The following is a 16387-nucleotide window of genomic DNA, read 5'->3' as shown; positions in this document are numbered from 1 at the left end:
AGGTCCGGTGATATTCAACTTTGTCAGCATACATGGAATTGCCAATTTATGGCATTCTTGAAGTGATGCATTACCAGTATCGTTGAGTTGCCCTATTGCAATTAACAAATGAGCAATGATCGAAAGATATTCAGAAGAGCAATAGTTACATTACAAAAATGTTTTTTGGTTTTAAACTTTCTACAATATAAACAATTCAACTTGTCATCTAAGTGGGCTACACATGATGAAAGCATATGCTGGAGGAAGAACCAAAAAATCAGTAAGATACCTGCTCCATACTATTAAATGAACAAGCTCAAGCAGCTAGCAGGAAAAATATATTGTTTTGTAATGTGTGCATATATACACCAGAATATGATAGACCAACTCTTGGTGATAACCCTCTTAAACTGGCTGTGGCAATGATTGTGGTGTTATGGCTTGCCTGCAAAATCACATTCATGGTCATATCATAAGTGAAATGGGAGGGGGGGAAGAGAGGCAAGAATAGCAAATAGTATTAGCCCAAGTGTTCAGTGGATGATAAGTTATTTGATTGGAAAGCAACAAAAGGAGAGTGCAAGAGCTGACCTTCAGGGGGAGGATCTTCATGGACAAAGAAACTTGCAGCAACAATTACATAGCAAAGGATGAGCATCAATCCTTTAAAATAATTAGAAGATCCTTCCTGCAGATGTATCATGAATACTTGAGAGATGGTTCACGCACCACACAAAACATGATGATTTATTGTTTGAATGACAAGCTAAATAACAGTCTTAGAAGCCTCCTCACTAAACATGCCAACACATTGTGCATTCTATCTCTAAGTCCTATTCTCCATAATATTTTTCTTTTTTCTAGTATATACCAATATGATTTTCTTCTCTAGTGCTTGTTTGGGAGTGTAGTTGCGGTTACTTTTCAAAATGCTTTTCATACCGAAATGCATCAAAATGATGTTTTTTCATTTAAAAAAAAAATCATTTTTGAGATCAGCACATCAAAACTATCCAAAACATATAAAAAAATTAATTTTTAGCCAAAAAAATTGAATTTTTAGAAAATACAGGTTGGCCCGCATTTCCAAACGGGCTCTAAATAACAGACATACTAACCTGCAGAAAGAAGGCCACGACAATGACAGTAATGAAAAGAGTTGCAGTCTCAAAAAGTTTAAAGTTTAAGTCCATGGGCTGCCCCATTATCCACCCAATAACCACACAAAAGGGAATCTGCAGTAATGACAATAACAAAGATCTTAGAAGGTACCATGCCAAAAGCAACATCTTATGTAATACAAATAACAAGAAGCACATTAGTTAATGCATGAGATGCACATCACGTAAAAAATCTTCCAATCATAAAAAAATGAAACAAAGATATTTGAAATAAAAATGATTCATGACAGTCTACAATACACTATGACCAGTTCACTGCTGCAGTAAAAATTCAAAACTTGTATTTGTCTTATTTTCCAGATTCTTTCCCTTGTTTTCAAACAAGGGAGGAGCAGGAAGGAGTTTGTTCTCTCAAACAAGTGGCTAATCTTGTGCCAAGAGCAAAAGATTGCACCTAGAAAAACTGCTATCAGTGTGACTAGCAGTGTGTTTCCAGCTTCCACGAAGGATGAATAAAGAAATTATTGGCATTCCATTGTCATTGGATGAGGTTAAGAAAGGATATCATATAATTCATCTTCAGCATTTTCTGAAACAGAACACTTGGGACTCACTTATAGCTTTAAAGTGAAGAGTTTCCGGCTGAGGATTGAAAACATGGCGCACCTATTGAGGCTAAGTTAAATGGGTTAATATAAGATCATTGGCCCATGTCCAACATAGAACTCCAGATGCACAGGTTAGGAAGAGTGATCATTGGGAGGAGGGTGAGGAAGATGAATACTGGTCTGCAACTGAGGCTTGGTTATCAATTGCTGAAAAGGATGTTCTAACCAAATTGCAGAATTATTCAGCAGTTGGAAAGAGTCAATGATTCCCCATTGCAAAAGATCATAGAAAATCAGAACTTCATGAAGATCACATTCAAATGCATGCAAGTTCTAGTCATCAAGGCTGAATCTACTGAACACTGATGCAACTAAAATTCAGGAAAAAAAACATGTAAATCTAAGGGAGAATGTACGTAACAAATCCCTATCTTGCATTCAATGGCTTGCAAATCCCTATCTTGCATTCAATGGCTTGCAAAACTTACTCCAAACATAGATATTTGTGTTGATGAACCTATTGCAACGCCCAATGATATATCCTGCAAAGAAACTTACAGTGATGAGAAGGCATGGTCTGAAAAAATTGCAAAAAGGTGAACAAAATTAAGTTTCTTACAAGCTTGTCTTTCATAGCAAACATAATAGCACCAGCATGCTCTGCAGCATTCCCCACAATTGGGAGCAAGATAACCCCTATAAATGAAATTGGTATGTTCCAGGTATGAGATGTTCCCTACAAAGCAAATCACCCACCAAACAAGCTCAGCAGAAAGTCACTAAAATGTGACCAGTAAACTTAGATTCTATAAAAAAACTGAAGTAGTATTATGTAGATGCTCTTGGACACTACTTATATCTCAAGACTAATTACATATATGTAAAAAATGAAAATCATGTCCTTGAGAAACCAACAGATCTCCACAAGATTATGAAAAGAATAAAAAGTATCAAGGTGGTCACCAGATCAAACAAGGAGAGAAAATGTCAAACAGTTTGCATTACCTCTATGGCATCCACTAAATATTCTGATAGGATAGATATCCAAGCTGTCATTATTGAAAGCCAAAAAACTGATTCCCATTTAGAAATCTCCGGAGTCTCGTCATCATCAATGTCATTCTCCCCATTCAGACTCCCTTCCTGAGTTCACACAATTTATCACATCAACAGTAACTAGCACCCAACATGCTAAAAATAAGCAGACAACCGATTCTACAAAAAATAGCCAACCTCAGAGAGAGGAATGTATGGATCTTTCTGGGTCTTTAATTGGAAAAAAAGATAGGCAGCATAAACCCCAAGCATAATGCAACTGCTAAATCTTGAAAGAGCTAGCTCTGACTTCCCGTAATGCACCTCCGTGTGTGTGTAGTGCAGGACAGCAGGAAAGAGTAGCCCCATGACTGCCATCAACAGCAATCCTGAATTCACAGTAGCAGTTGCCTGCATGCCAACTTAGTTCAGCCATAGTAAGAATGAGACAAGACAGAGCCAGATAAACATTTGAAAAAAAAAAAAAAAAAAAGCTAATATATGTACCTTGTTAAAAACTTGTTCCTTTCTGTAAAAAACAAGCCCACCACAGAAGAATGCACACCCAAGCACCAGCAACATGTTCGATAAAATTGAGCCTAATAATGACAGCTGAACAACACGTATCATTCCATGTCTCAGTGCATATATTGCTATGATGAGTTCTGTTGCATTTCCGAAAGTAGCATTTAGAAGACCCCCAACTGCAAATACATTTCAGCATTTCAGAGATACAAAAGTCAATCAATGACAAAATTTACAGATAGAAGCAAACACTGAACGACGTTGATTGTTATAAACATCCCATACTTGTAGGTCCTGTGTACAAAGCCAGCTGCCTACATCAGAGGAGAGAGGAAGCAATATTAGGTGATTCAAAGCCAAAAAGTCATATAAAACTTGAAAAGCAGAAGTCTGATCCTTACTCCGTAGCATAACCTAAACGCTCAGCCAAAGGTATTATACCCAGTAGACTCAGAAGGAAGACCATACCCTGTAATCAACCTCAAAATACTAAAGAACCATGCTAAACAACAAGGCATGGTAACTAAAACAAAATATAGATAATTACAAACTTACATTATGCCCAGTCAAGATGCGGACGAGGATTGCAAGAGGCCCAAAAGGAATGAGCACGTTTAGTTTATTTGAAAAAATCACAGTCTTTATGCTCTTATACACAACATTCCTCCACATCTTACTAACACCAGGTTGGAAACCACCACGAGCTGATCCATACTCAGATATATGACCAGGTTGCATCTTTTGAGTGCCTGATTCCGGGCTAAAAAGACTCTGCTCCTCGAACTCAAGTGGTGACCCATTTTGAGCTAACGTTCCCATCTGTTACAATAATGACAGCTACGATTAGAAACCATTAGTATTTGTACTCCAACCTATGCTTCCTTGTTCCATAATCATGCAACTAAAGTTTCAACAAAGAATTATGATATTTATGATATTATATGTAGAATGACCATTCAACCGTGAAATGCAGCAAAACGAGGATCTTACATAGTTTCTTAGAAGTGTTAATAGTAATAAAAAGATCATGAGCAAGCAAGCAACTTACTTCAAGTTGAGATTCAGTTCCTACCACTTGTAAATTCTGATCCATGTTATTGAATTATTATAAGCATACATCTGTTTCCGCATCCATGAATGCGCACGGCAGTATAGTGTGTGCTCACTGCAGTTTCCTCAACCTCAAATGAAAACGGTCCTGGATTCACAGGTCAAGTAAATGCAACAAAACAAGAAACAGCATTACCAACCTATGTTCACTGCCACAAACACGCTAAAATCCCTATCCTGCCAACGTAAAAGCCATAAAAACCAATCTTTAAGACAAAGTTCGGTTCTTTTTCATTCATTGCAAATTCCAACCCAATTTCCAAACAAAAACGCCCTAATTCAAAGCATTGAAATCCACCTAATTAAACAGGCACACAAAACAAACACAACCCAATTGCCCTATAAGCAAAGCACCAAAAACCATACCCCCATGGGTTCAATGCATAAGCAAAACCATGAGAACCCGGATCAAGAATCCAATCAAATAACCAAATTAAACAAGTAAAACAAAAGGTGGTAGGCATGATAACATGGGATCTGAAAAGGAACAAACCTTTACAGACAGCCGCAGAGCTTGTGAAGGATTTCAAAAAAAATCAAAAAAAAAAAAACAGCAATAAGAAGAGAGAAAACCCACCGGCAAAAAAAATCTTTTTTCTCTTTATTACTAATAAAAATCGGGATATAAATATATATTTTTTGTGAGGTGCCTGTAGCAAATGAATTGTCCGTCTTCTTCGCTTTAAGGGAAAAAAAAAAAGATTTTTGCTAATTTAAGACAAGACAGTAGAACATCCAACACCACAGTACAACAACAGTGCAGCCCAAGATCTGTTTTCCAGGGGAGAAAAGGGAATTTCTAAGTTGAAAATATCTCATAATAAATCTGATTTATTCTCTATTACTGTTCTTAATTGTGTAGTTCGAGGAAGTTTCGTGCCGTTGATTAATAAAGGCTTTTCTCCTTACAATAAAAAATAAATAAAATATCTAGATAGGAATATATCTTCAAAAAAAATATTTTAAATTATATATTAAATAATATTTTTATTTAATATTAAAATAAAAATACGTGGAATTAATCTGACGTGTAAAAGTTGTTTCATTAACTAAATGTTGAAGAATTAAAATAGTAAAAAATAATATAATTAAAAAGAAAAAATTAAATAAATTTATGCCAATCAAGTAAATTTATGATACAAATTATACACATTATTGAATTTAATAATATTTTTATACTTGAAATTATTTTTTAAAATAATATATTAGATGCATGTGACTAAGATATTACAAGCATATTATTAATAATAATAAAATAAAGTAATATTTATGTTAATTTGAGTTAAATAAAAAATAAATTATTAATATCAAATAACAAATAATAAAATTATATTTTTTTAAATTGAGAAAAAAAAAAGCAAATGATAACTCGAGTATTAGAAATAAATTAATTTCACTTGCAATTCAGTTTATAAATTTAATTTAATTCAATAATTTTTTTATTATTTGTTTTAATTCAATTATAAAATAATAATTTTTTAAAAAAAAAAAAAGAGGCGATGAACATTGGCTAAAAAAACCAGCTTGCGTTCCTCCTGCATGTAGCTTTTTAAAAATAAACTTAAAAAAATGAGTTACAAGTTGTCCGTTATATATATATATAACAGACTCTTTGCCTTGTGCAGAATCTAACCACTCGGTCACTAAAAAAATAAGATTTTAATTTTTTTATTTAAAAAATTATTTAATTCAAAATACATAAAAAAAACATTTTAAATATCTTAATAAATATATTCATAACTTCAAAAAATAAAAATCATTCTGAATCTAGAAGGAAAAAAAAATTATCTAAACTCTTTTTATTAAATAAAATTTATTAATATTAATTTTAATTATTTTAATAGCAATAATTATTATCAACATTTATTTTCTCTTTCTTTGCTAAAAACCCGTGAATTTATTTCTTTTTTTTAATAAAAAAAATTAAAAAAATCAATGAAATAAATTTTGATAGTAAAATTAAATTTTAGAAAAATCAATGAAATAAATTTTGATAACAAAATTAAATTTTAAAAAAATAAAAGGATTGATGACCTTTAAACCAAAAAACAAAAAACAAAAGATTAAAATAATTTATTTTGTATAAAATTTGAAGACGTCACCTTATTTACCTACTTTTTTATTTTAATCTTCTATCTTTTTATTTAATATAAAAACATGTAAATAAGTGTTAATTTAATTTTAATAGTGCACAGTTGTGTAAAAACAAAAAAATTAAAAGTTTCTTTATTCAAATATAATTACGTTGGATGTCTGTCGATATTATAATTGTAAAATCATGCTATAATCGATAAGTTAATTGGTGACTCGCTAACTTAAATTCTATCCATGACGGTTTGATACCCAACTGGCTTTTCATCAAATCAATATTTATTTTTTAAAAAAAATCTAAAACAATATTGTTTTTATATATAAAAAATTTATAAAGTTATATTTAGTTAGTGATATGATGAAATAATATTTTATATTCAAATTCATTTTCTTGTAAGGTCTATAAGAATTATGATCGAAGAGGTCGAGAAAGAGAAAACTCATTATAGAAACTTAAGAAAAATCAAAACTCATAAGAAAAAGATTTAAAAAGATACTAAACTTAATTTTCTTGAACTTGATTATATTATATGTTAAACTCAAGTGGTCGTGAAACCTCTGTCACCAACCCTCATCACCTGAAATGAAAGATTAACATGAATATATAATTATTTATTATTCAAATATTTAAAAACTCAAGTTTTCTTATGTACTAGATTTCAGAGCATCTTCATGTTTTATAGCATGAAAAAAAACATATAAAAAAAATGAAATATATTTCATTAGAAAGATAAAAATAGAAATATAAAATAAATATATCTGGTAATAGTATCTCTAGTGAATCATGATAGATTTGAATAGAATTTTAATCATGGTGAATGAATGAATAAAGTTTTCATTTTCTACCGAGTTATAAAGGCAAAACTAATTTCATCTCCGCATAATATTCTATATTATAATCTGATTACAAATCTAGGAATATAAAATATAAAATTTAACTTGTTAATCTTGAGCTGTGATCAATTGATTTTAGAAATAATTGTCTGTATTCTATTAAAAAAACAATAATTGTATATTCTTGTGAATAAATTATACTATGTATATAGTCAATGAAAACAGAACTTCGTCCACGCTCTTCTAAATACCAAGATACGTAATTAATTTATTATTCAACAATTAAAAAATCTTATTCTATAAATATTTTTAGTTTTAACATTTTATTAATTAGAGAATAGGGAAAAAAACAGGTTGATGCTTTGCAGAGACGAAAGGAATCCTTTTGTATTAGAGGAAAAGACAGAATAACAATGATTGTGTGTATTTTAAAAAATTTAAATATTTTATTAAAAATTAATATATTTTTATATATTTTGAATCATTTTTAGCATATTAATTTTAAAAAAATATAAAAAATATTATTTTAATATAAAAAATAACTGCAATTCTATTCCTGTCTTTTATTTAAAGGTATAATTGGTATTTTTTAATAAATATAATCATTTAAAAATATAAACCACACCTTATATAAACAAAAAATATATATATATATGTTTTTTATATAAATTTTATTAAAAAAAACCAACCTCACTTTAATCCCAAACATTCTCTTATTAGTCTACACGAAAGAATAGAATTTCAACTTGCAAAAATAAATGAAAAAAAACGATTCCTTTCACAAGGAAGAATCGGTGAGCTTCCTAACTTTTGCCTTGCAACCGAAGAACACCTAGCCTTATTGGTGAATAAGGCTACAGTGCCAACAAATGTTTTTAAAATATTTTTATTTTAAAATATATTAAAATAATATTTTAAATATTTTAAAATTCATTTCTACCATCAGCACATTAAAATATATTAAAATAATATTTTAAAATTTATTTCTACCATCAGCACATTAAAAAAATAAAAAATAAAGACAATTAGACGATACACAGTGCCCTTAGAAATCGCATGCAACAAGCTTAGTTTTAAAGATCACGGCATCTTTGAATCAAGTAATTACACTTCAAAGCTAAATTGTTTGTTGATTGAATAGTAAAGAAGTCATTCAAACCAAGACTGTTCTAATAAAAAATTATTATGAAAAATAAACTTATTTTATTTATGAATTATTGCGAGGAAGTGCATTTTTAAAATCATTTAAAGAAGATTTAGTCTTGATAAGTGATGTATAAGCTAACTTAGAATAAAAAAATACATTTCTCATTAAAATAGTGTTTGAAATTACTATTAAAATAATATTTCATTATTATTTTTAACGTAAAAAACACTAATATATATATATTTAAAATAAGGGGGTGGTTGAAACTCATCCTTCCCTCCCAGCAGTGCTATAAGAGAAGTCAAATTACTTAGTCAAGAAAATAATAATAATAATAATAAAAGTGATTATAGATGAAGTAGTTATCAAAAGTCAGTGTCTGGGGAAACGTAGTTGATCCACTGTTAATCTTGTCTTCAAATTTCCTTCGCTGAGTACCGAAAGCAAAGTCTTCATGGAAAAAAGGAATGGCTTGCAAGTTGATTAATCCTTCCACTGGCAAAGGCCCAAAGTGTTCAAATCAATGTAATATCATAAAGAATTATAAGATGAGCCCAACACCACGTCTTGGACATAGTTTCTGCGTTCCTCCACCATTTCCACAACATCATCACCGCCAATAGATACCATCTGAATCCTCTCCCTGTAACCACTGACCTCACGATCCAGACAATTATAATTTCCACTGTGGTTTGGCTCTCCTGTGGGTTTGGCTTCTTCACTTGCCAATATATATATATGTAGTTCATGCATTGAGAGTCTCCTGTGGGTTTGGCTTCTTCACTTGCCGATATATATATAGTTCATGCATTGAGAGAGCCGTGAATATAAATAAATAAATAAATATATATATATATATATATTTCATGCATTGAGACAGCCGAGAGGGGTGTTAACGTGGTACCCAGTTAGTGCTTGCGGGAGGTCACCACGCAGGTGTTTCAGTTTCAGCCTGTAATAGACGTAGCTCACTGGCTCTTTTGGACTAGACAAGCATTAGAAATTTCTTCCTTGTCCAATGGCAATGACTCTAATTTCAATGTCCTTGTTCTCCAACAGACGCAGCGATGCCAGTGATTGTATCTATCCATACATGCCATTGAAATGAGAGGGCACTAGTGCTCGTCATGTGAAGCAAAGGATGATTTTTTCATGACGTTTCATTACTTTATGTAATTACAAATTGCAAGTCAACATTGTGAGAAATAATGTTAACCAAGACAGGATTTTCAGTCGGTGAATACAGAAAACTCATGTGCTGAACTCTCTCAGTCTATAAACAGGCATGTCTCGTAATGTTAAGAGCAGCATACAGTAACGATACCTGAGAGGGAACCCAGAGGTGGAGGCAGAGCTCTCCAGAATAGAAGCGCATAAATTAATTGAACAAGGCAGATTAGTTAACCACTCAAATTTCAATCTCAATCAAAACAAAATGATGGCATTGCTTCCTTGATACAAGAATTTCAAACAAAGAATGCAGTCCCAATTTTGCCCTCATATGGTGGATCCTAAACAAGAATATTGCTGATTGAATTCTAACACCATCGAGTGCTCAATACCAATTGTTTTATGGTTCTTTCTTTCACATGCCAGTGAACAAGAAAATACAATTTGAAGTACTATATAACAAAATTGTAATGTCCTCAGTAAACCTTGAGCAATTTACAGAACTGCAAGAGTTGGTGTTTCTTTAAGCTCAAAAGGACAGTTATAAACACTTGTTTTTATTCTGAGAGAGCGATTGCATTATCTATCTAGAGGCCTGACAAGGCATTGTATGCTCAAGTGGTTCAACAGTATTTCCAGGCAATTTTGAGAAGAAGATCCTTTTAATTAAAAATTTTGCAAATCTAAAGATGAGGCACAAACTCCAAATTTCTCTCCTTGTTCGTTCTCATTCAGAAAGAAATTTCAAGTCATGTCCTCCTCATTTCTTCATTGTTCTATCCATTATATTATGTAAACTCCACTGCCAAATTTGATAGAGCAACTCTAAACCAACACTTTGCACTATGCAATCATCAAGTAAATTACAAGTCCACTGTTAAATTACCTGCACTGCCGATGTATTTTCAAAAAAGTTGTGAATTACTGGCTTCAGATCAAATATATCATCCGGAATCCATGTATCACCCATCTTTGGAAAAGTGTTAAATGCACCCCCCCCCCGCATTGCACAGCAAAAGCATGTTAAAAAAGTTGTTTCTAAGAATGCATCAGAGCATTTGTTTATAATTGTACACTAAGGGCTGCAGAACATATTCTTGAGAAGGAAGAGGAATGAGAAAAGAATTAAAATAGACCACATACAGCATCATTTCCGGCAACAAATGCTCCTGAGATGGCAGTAATCCCAACAATAAGGCTTACAGGAAGGGCAAGCTTCTTGACTTTTGCCGCCCCACGAACCCAAGCTAAAGATTCAGTAGGAGGTTCAGGCATTACAACAGAAAGAGCAGTCCAGAAAAGTCCACTATAGATAACAAATGCCAAAGTAAGGTGAGCTGCAAAACGTTAAGGGCTTACTCTTGGCTGAGCATATTCAGATGCTGGCTCCTAGGTAAAACAAAGCCACTCATCAGTGTCTCAATCCTGCACAAATTCGCTCTCAATTAATACAAAAGTAGAGTTCTTTATTACCTCTAAACCACTCTTAACCATCCACCAAACAATTAAACCTTGCCCAGCACCAAGGGCAAAAGAACCGCAAAGTTTAGCTCCAAGTCTCACTGTTATATACCATTTTCTCAGAAAATACGAAAATGGCAATGCCAACATGATCCCCAATCCCCTTTCCCGCATGCGGTGCGCATATCCCATCCAATAAATAAACTTGAAATCATCAACACTCATCCCTTTATTTACAATGCAAAGTATCAAAAAAAAAAACAACTCAAAATTCACTCAAATGAACCAACTCTAACTAAAAATAACAACTTTCATTCCTTTCTAGTACTTACATTTCATACTCAGGTGGCTGCTTATACTTCTCAAACTCAATCAACCAGTCTTCATCTGATAAAGGAGGAAGGCCGCCAGTAAATTCCAATCAGTCATTGAAAGACCAGACCTTGTTAACCTTGTAGCACCACCAGGAATCACCATACTAAAAACTCAAGCAGCAGAGCCAAATAGCCATATACCCACCAATTTACGAGCTTTAGGTCCTCCCTGCACACGCAACCTAAGACCCTCTTTACTTTTACTCCCAACAGAAGCAGCTACAGTTGACATCTTCATCATTGATGATGGCACAGACTGATAGTTATAACCCTGAAAACAGCATAAAGAATCAAAGTACATGAGATAAAAAGTGGGATTTTGTTAGATTTTAGATCATTTGAGAAAAACCAGATGAAAAGGAAATGGAAATGAAGGATAATTTTACCCTGGGGAGTGATTTAAAGCCATAAAGGAAGGATCTTGATGATGGGTTTTGTTGTTGATGAATGTCCCTCGAGTGATTGAAAGGTGTTGTTTTTGTTCCTTTGAGATTAGTAATTGAGTTGTTGATGATAGATCATCCTCCTCCTCCTCTGTTTCTCTTCAAGATTGATGCAAACATTCTGCTTTGAAACATCTTTCACTCTCTGTCTCGTTTGTGTGCGAGTGGCTGATGTGAGGGTTTTAGCTTAGGAACTGAGGTTTTTCTTTCTGGGATATATATTCACAAATGACACCGGGTTTTTTATGGTTCACATCTTAAAAAAAAATAAAAAACATATATATTTATCTATACTTATTTATTTACTGAAAAATAATTTTTTAAAAAATAAATATTTTTTTAATATTTACTAGTATAATAAAAAATAAGTTAAAAATATTTTTCAATATCTAGCTATATCATAAAAAATAAAATGAAAAATAACTTATTAATTTTTTATTTTTTTTAATTTATTAAAAAAACTTATTAATGTTTTATTTTTTTTAATTTATTAAAAAAACGAGGAATAAATCTTATAAATTAAAAAGTTAAATAAAAAAAAATATAATTTTATAAATTATCTCAAATAAAATAAATAATAATCAAAATAATAAAGATCAAATCTAAAAAAAAAGATGAAGAAATTAAAATAATAATAATTAACATTTCATGAATTATTTCAAATAAAATAGTAATAATCAAAAGAATAAAGATCAAATTTAATAAATAAAAAAATTGATACGAGAAAAGTAAATAATAATTATAAAAATGAGGCCTAAAGTTAATATAAAAATTAAATTTTAAGAGATAAAATTGAAAAATAAATATTCAAAACAAAATATATATAGCAATTAAAAGTTTGAGGATCGAATTTGATACAATCAGCAAATAATATGATATTTCTAAATTTTTCACAACTTCCGGAAAGTATTTTTCATCCAAATGTTTTAGGAAAATATTTTTCTGGAAATCAAGCTAAATTTTTCTTTAACTAAAAAATGTTTTTTGTTTATCAAATTTTTCTTTGACTGAAAAGTATTTTCTGTTTATCAAATTTTTTAATGACAAATAAATATAAAAAAATTTAAAAAATAATTTTTTAAAAAATAAATTACAAGAAATAAACATATCCTTCATATCATGTACTTAGGAGAACAAATTTATATAAAAGATAATCTGTTGACCATAGAATCTAAAATAAAAAATATTGAGATGTCAATGTTTAATAATGTTTAAAAGTTTGAGTTCCGAGGCAAACGTTAATAGCATTCATAAATACAAAGATATGTAATCTGGATAGCACATGAATGCTTTGCTTTCTTAATCCAGGTCTTAAGCAGATTATCCAAATTCTCCATGTAAATTGTCAAGGACAAGTTTGCATGACAGTGGTGGGAAATGATGACCTTTTATCTGATTTATTCCCAAGCTATCAGCAAAGATATATATACAAAGGCAATTTGCCTTTCAATGCGTTGTACAGATCTAGAGAAGCCCTTTATGCAGGAGCTATGAAGAAAAGATGGGCTCGCAACAATTTCCTCCCTCTAATGCTACAAATACAGATCTTCTATAGTCTCTATACTTCTACTGTTATGTCCCAAAGATACAACTCTTCCTCTGGAACTCTTAAATCAATGGTGACCAAGCAAGTTCCTCTGGAGCATATTCTCTTGGATTGGGAGATGAATAATGTTTGTCTCATGGAGATCGGTTGTCAAGAAAAAAAAAAGTGTAGCAGCAACCGATCTTCACCACGAATCTTGCAAAGTTCTTTTCAAACAAAAGCTACAAAGCAACAGAATTTTATCAAATAAACTTGCTCATGACTTATTATAATGAAAGGAAATTCTCATCCGTCCTGTAGTGGTTGGCTACTTTCAAGGATTGATGAAGGTAGATTTCGCAGATATGATCTTCTCAATCCCATATCCCAAGCCAACATTTCAGTAACTTCCGTATTATCCCGAATTCGCTAAATCTTACTTCTTTATGAGAGATTACTAATACGCAGTGTGCTTCCGGGACATGATGAGATAGGAAATTGTTAGTCCTGATAGTACTAAACACATTAAGACTAGAGTTTAGGTGCAACTTCTGTACAAAAACATGGGAGAAAGAGGGAAGCTTAGTTGATCAAGCACTGTTCTTGGCACAGTATGATTCAAGATGTGTTTCCGTTCATGATCCAGCATCATGCAAAATTTTTCCATGATGAAAAGGCTGTCTTTCTTCTTTTTGTGTGCCAAGGCAGGCTCCCCTTATTTGTAACTAAAGAATACTTCTTGTTCTTTTGTATTTTAGCAGTATGATCACTTCATTAATATTTCCTTTTCCTTGAGGAGCTTAGCATATTATGCAATACACTTAGGGACTGAGTGATTCTGTGAACTGAAACAGTAGAATGGGAGAGCTATTTTTAGCTCAAAAAGTTGCAAGGATAGTAGAAAAAGAGAGAGGTTGTCTTTTTACCAAAATATATTTGGTATTAAAAGAATAATTACACAGAAATTAATAACTTTTAGTTTTTGCTGAGGCTGTAAATCCTGAAATGCAAACATCTGACGCTGAGACTAACAAATCCTAACATTAAACCAAACCGTCACGCCATGTGGAGCACCTAGCATAGTTATAGATCCTAATAAGACCCAAGGTTTATTGATCCAGCATCAAGACCTTATTTTCTTGGATTTTGTGTCTGAACCTAGATATTACAATAAAATTTAGTGCTTTTAAATCCCACATCACATGTCAGAACCCAAGCTTATAGGAGCTTGGGTTTCTTAATAAAATTATTTCCCTCATAAGTATTACTATTTTTATTATAATTAAAAATATTAATATCAAACATATTATAATTTATATTTTAAATATTATTAGTTCAATTTTAATAAAAATAATAATATTTTTTATATTAATACTTTAAATTATACTAAAAATAATAATATTTATACCGTATATAATACTATTTATAATATTAATATTTTCAATTATAATAAAAATAAAAATATTTTTACCTCAAATAATAATATTTATACCACAAATAATACTATTTTTAATATTAATACTATTAATTATAATAAAAATAAAAATACTTGCACCACAAATAATAATATTTATATCACAAATAATATTATTTTTTATATAAATACTATTTTTATTATAGTTGAATGTACATATTATAAAAGTATTAATATTAAAAACATATTATTTGTAGTAAACATATTATTATTTTTATTATATTAATATTAAAAATAGTATTATTTGTGTTTTAAATATTATTATTTTTATAATAATTAATATTATTAATAAAATAATTAATATTTAAGAATACTTCTTGTTCTTTTGTATTTTAGAGTATGATCACTTCATTAATACTTCATTAATATTTCCTTTTCCTTGAGGAGCTTAGCATATTATGCAATACACTTAGGGACTGAGTGATTCTGTGAACTGAAACAGTAGAATGAGAGAGCTATTTTTAGCTCAAAAAGTTGCAAGGATAGTAGAAAAGGAGAGAGGTTGTTTTTTTACTAAAATATATTTGGTGTTAAAAAAATAGTTAGAAAGATGATTAGGCTGTAAATCCTGGAATGCAAACACCTGACGCTGAGATTAACAAGCCCTAGCATTGAACCAAACCCTCGCGCCACGTGGAGCACCTAGCATTGGGGTTGACTTATTTATATATTGAGTCAAACCTATAAGCATAGTTATAAACCCTAATAAGACCCGAGACTTATTCATCTAGCATTAGAATCTAATTTTCTTGAATCTTGTGTCTGAACCTGGATATTACAATAGGACCTAGTGTTTTTAGGTTTGACATCAGGTGTTAGAACCCAAGCCTATAGGAGCTTGGGTTTCTTAATAAAATTATTTTTTTTATAAATATTATTATTTTTATTATAGTTAAAAGTATTAATATCAAACATATTATAATTTATGTTTTAAATATTATTAGTTTAATTTTAATAAAAATAATAATATTTATACCTCAAATAATAGTATTTTTTATATTAATACTTTGAATTATAATAAAAATAATAATATTTATACCTCAAATAATAGTATTTTTTATATTAATACTTTGAATTATAATAAAAATAATAATATTTATACCTCAAATAATAGTATTTTTTATATTAATACTTTGAATTATAATAAAAATAATAATATTTGTACCTCAAATAATAATATTTATACCACAAATAATAATAAAAATATTTGCACAACAAATAATAATATTTATATCACAAATAATATTATTTTTTATACTAATAATATTTTTATTATAGTTGAATATATTAATATCAAACATATTATAAAAGTATTAATATGAAAAACATATTATTTGTATTATAAATATTATTATTTTTATTACAATTGAAAGTATTAATATTAAAAATAGTACCATTTGTGTTATAAATATTATTATTTTTATAATAATTAATATTATTAATAAAATAATTAATAGTTTTTAAAAAAAATATTATAAATTTTTATA

General features: G+C 30.2%; 2 protein-coding genes across 7 annotated transcripts; both read right to left on the bottom strand.

The window, feature by feature from the left end:
* Positions 1–109: 109 nt before the first annotated feature.
* On the bottom strand, positions 110–5273 carry LOC105136267 (vacuolar cation/proton exchanger 2-like). Of its 6 annotated transcripts, none has more exons than XM_011041541.1 (13): positions 4959–5273; positions 4344–4469; positions 3827–4090; positions 3673–3740; positions 3557–3585; positions 3254–3450; positions 2945–3157; positions 2717–2854; positions 2331–2447; positions 2200–2253; positions 1101–1217; positions 574–670; positions 110–427 (listed from the first exon to the last, which is right to left on the bottom strand). In XM_011041541.1, the coding sequence occupies exons 2-13, from the start codon at positions 4362–4364 to the stop codon at positions 417–419; spliced, it is 1326 nt and encodes a 441-aa protein (XP_011039843.1). In that variant the 5' UTR covers positions 4365–4469; positions 4959–5273; the 3' UTR covers positions 110–416. The 6 variants fall into 6 exon arrangements, with proteins under 6 accessions (XP_011039843.1, XP_011039840.1, XP_011039839.1 ...); XM_011041538.1 differs by having other exon boundaries at positions 4320–4469; positions 4959–5272; XM_011041537.1 differs by lacking the exon at positions 4959–5273 and adding an exon at positions 4875–4952 and having other exon boundaries at positions 4320–4469.
* Positions 5274–9649: 4376 nt separating this feature from the next.
* Positions 9650–12176, bottom strand: LOC105136265 (cytochrome c oxidase assembly protein COX15). Its single transcript, XM_011041535.1, is given in 6 exon segments — positions 9650–9964; positions 10510–10620; positions 10767–11012; positions 11097–11311; positions 11417–11729; positions 11845–12176. Coding segments are annotated over 5 exon segments (624 nt in total). The 5' UTR covers positions 11424–11729; positions 11845–12176; the 3' UTR covers positions 9650–9919.
* Between the last annotated feature and the right edge of the window lie 4211 nt (positions 12177–16387).

This window comes from Populus euphratica, unplaced genomic scaffold (genome assembly GCF_000495115.2).
Source record: "Populus euphratica unplaced genomic scaffold, PopEup_1.0 scaffold52.1, whole genome shotgun sequence".
Taxonomy (NCBI): Eukaryota; Viridiplantae; Streptophyta; class Magnoliopsida; order Malpighiales; family Salicaceae; genus Populus; species Populus euphratica.
The sequence above is the reverse complement of the archived record's forward strand: the minus strand, read 5'-3'. Positions and strand labels throughout refer to the sequence as shown.

Excerpts from the sequence above, each read along its gene's own strand:
- LOC105136267 (XM_011041538.1), bottom strand. The coding sequence starts at position 4,364 with ATGGATCAGAATTTACAAGTGGTAGGAACTGAATCTCAACTTGAA. Across the intron at positions 4,091-4,319 it reads GAACTGAATCTCAACTTGAA|ATGGGAACGTTAGCTCAAAA; the intron begins GTAAGTTGCTTG and ends TTATTGTAACAG. Across the intron at positions 1,218-2,199 it reads CACAAATATCTATGTTTGGA|ATTCCCTTTTGTGTGGTTAT; the intron begins GTAAGTTTTGCA and ends TCATTACTGCAG.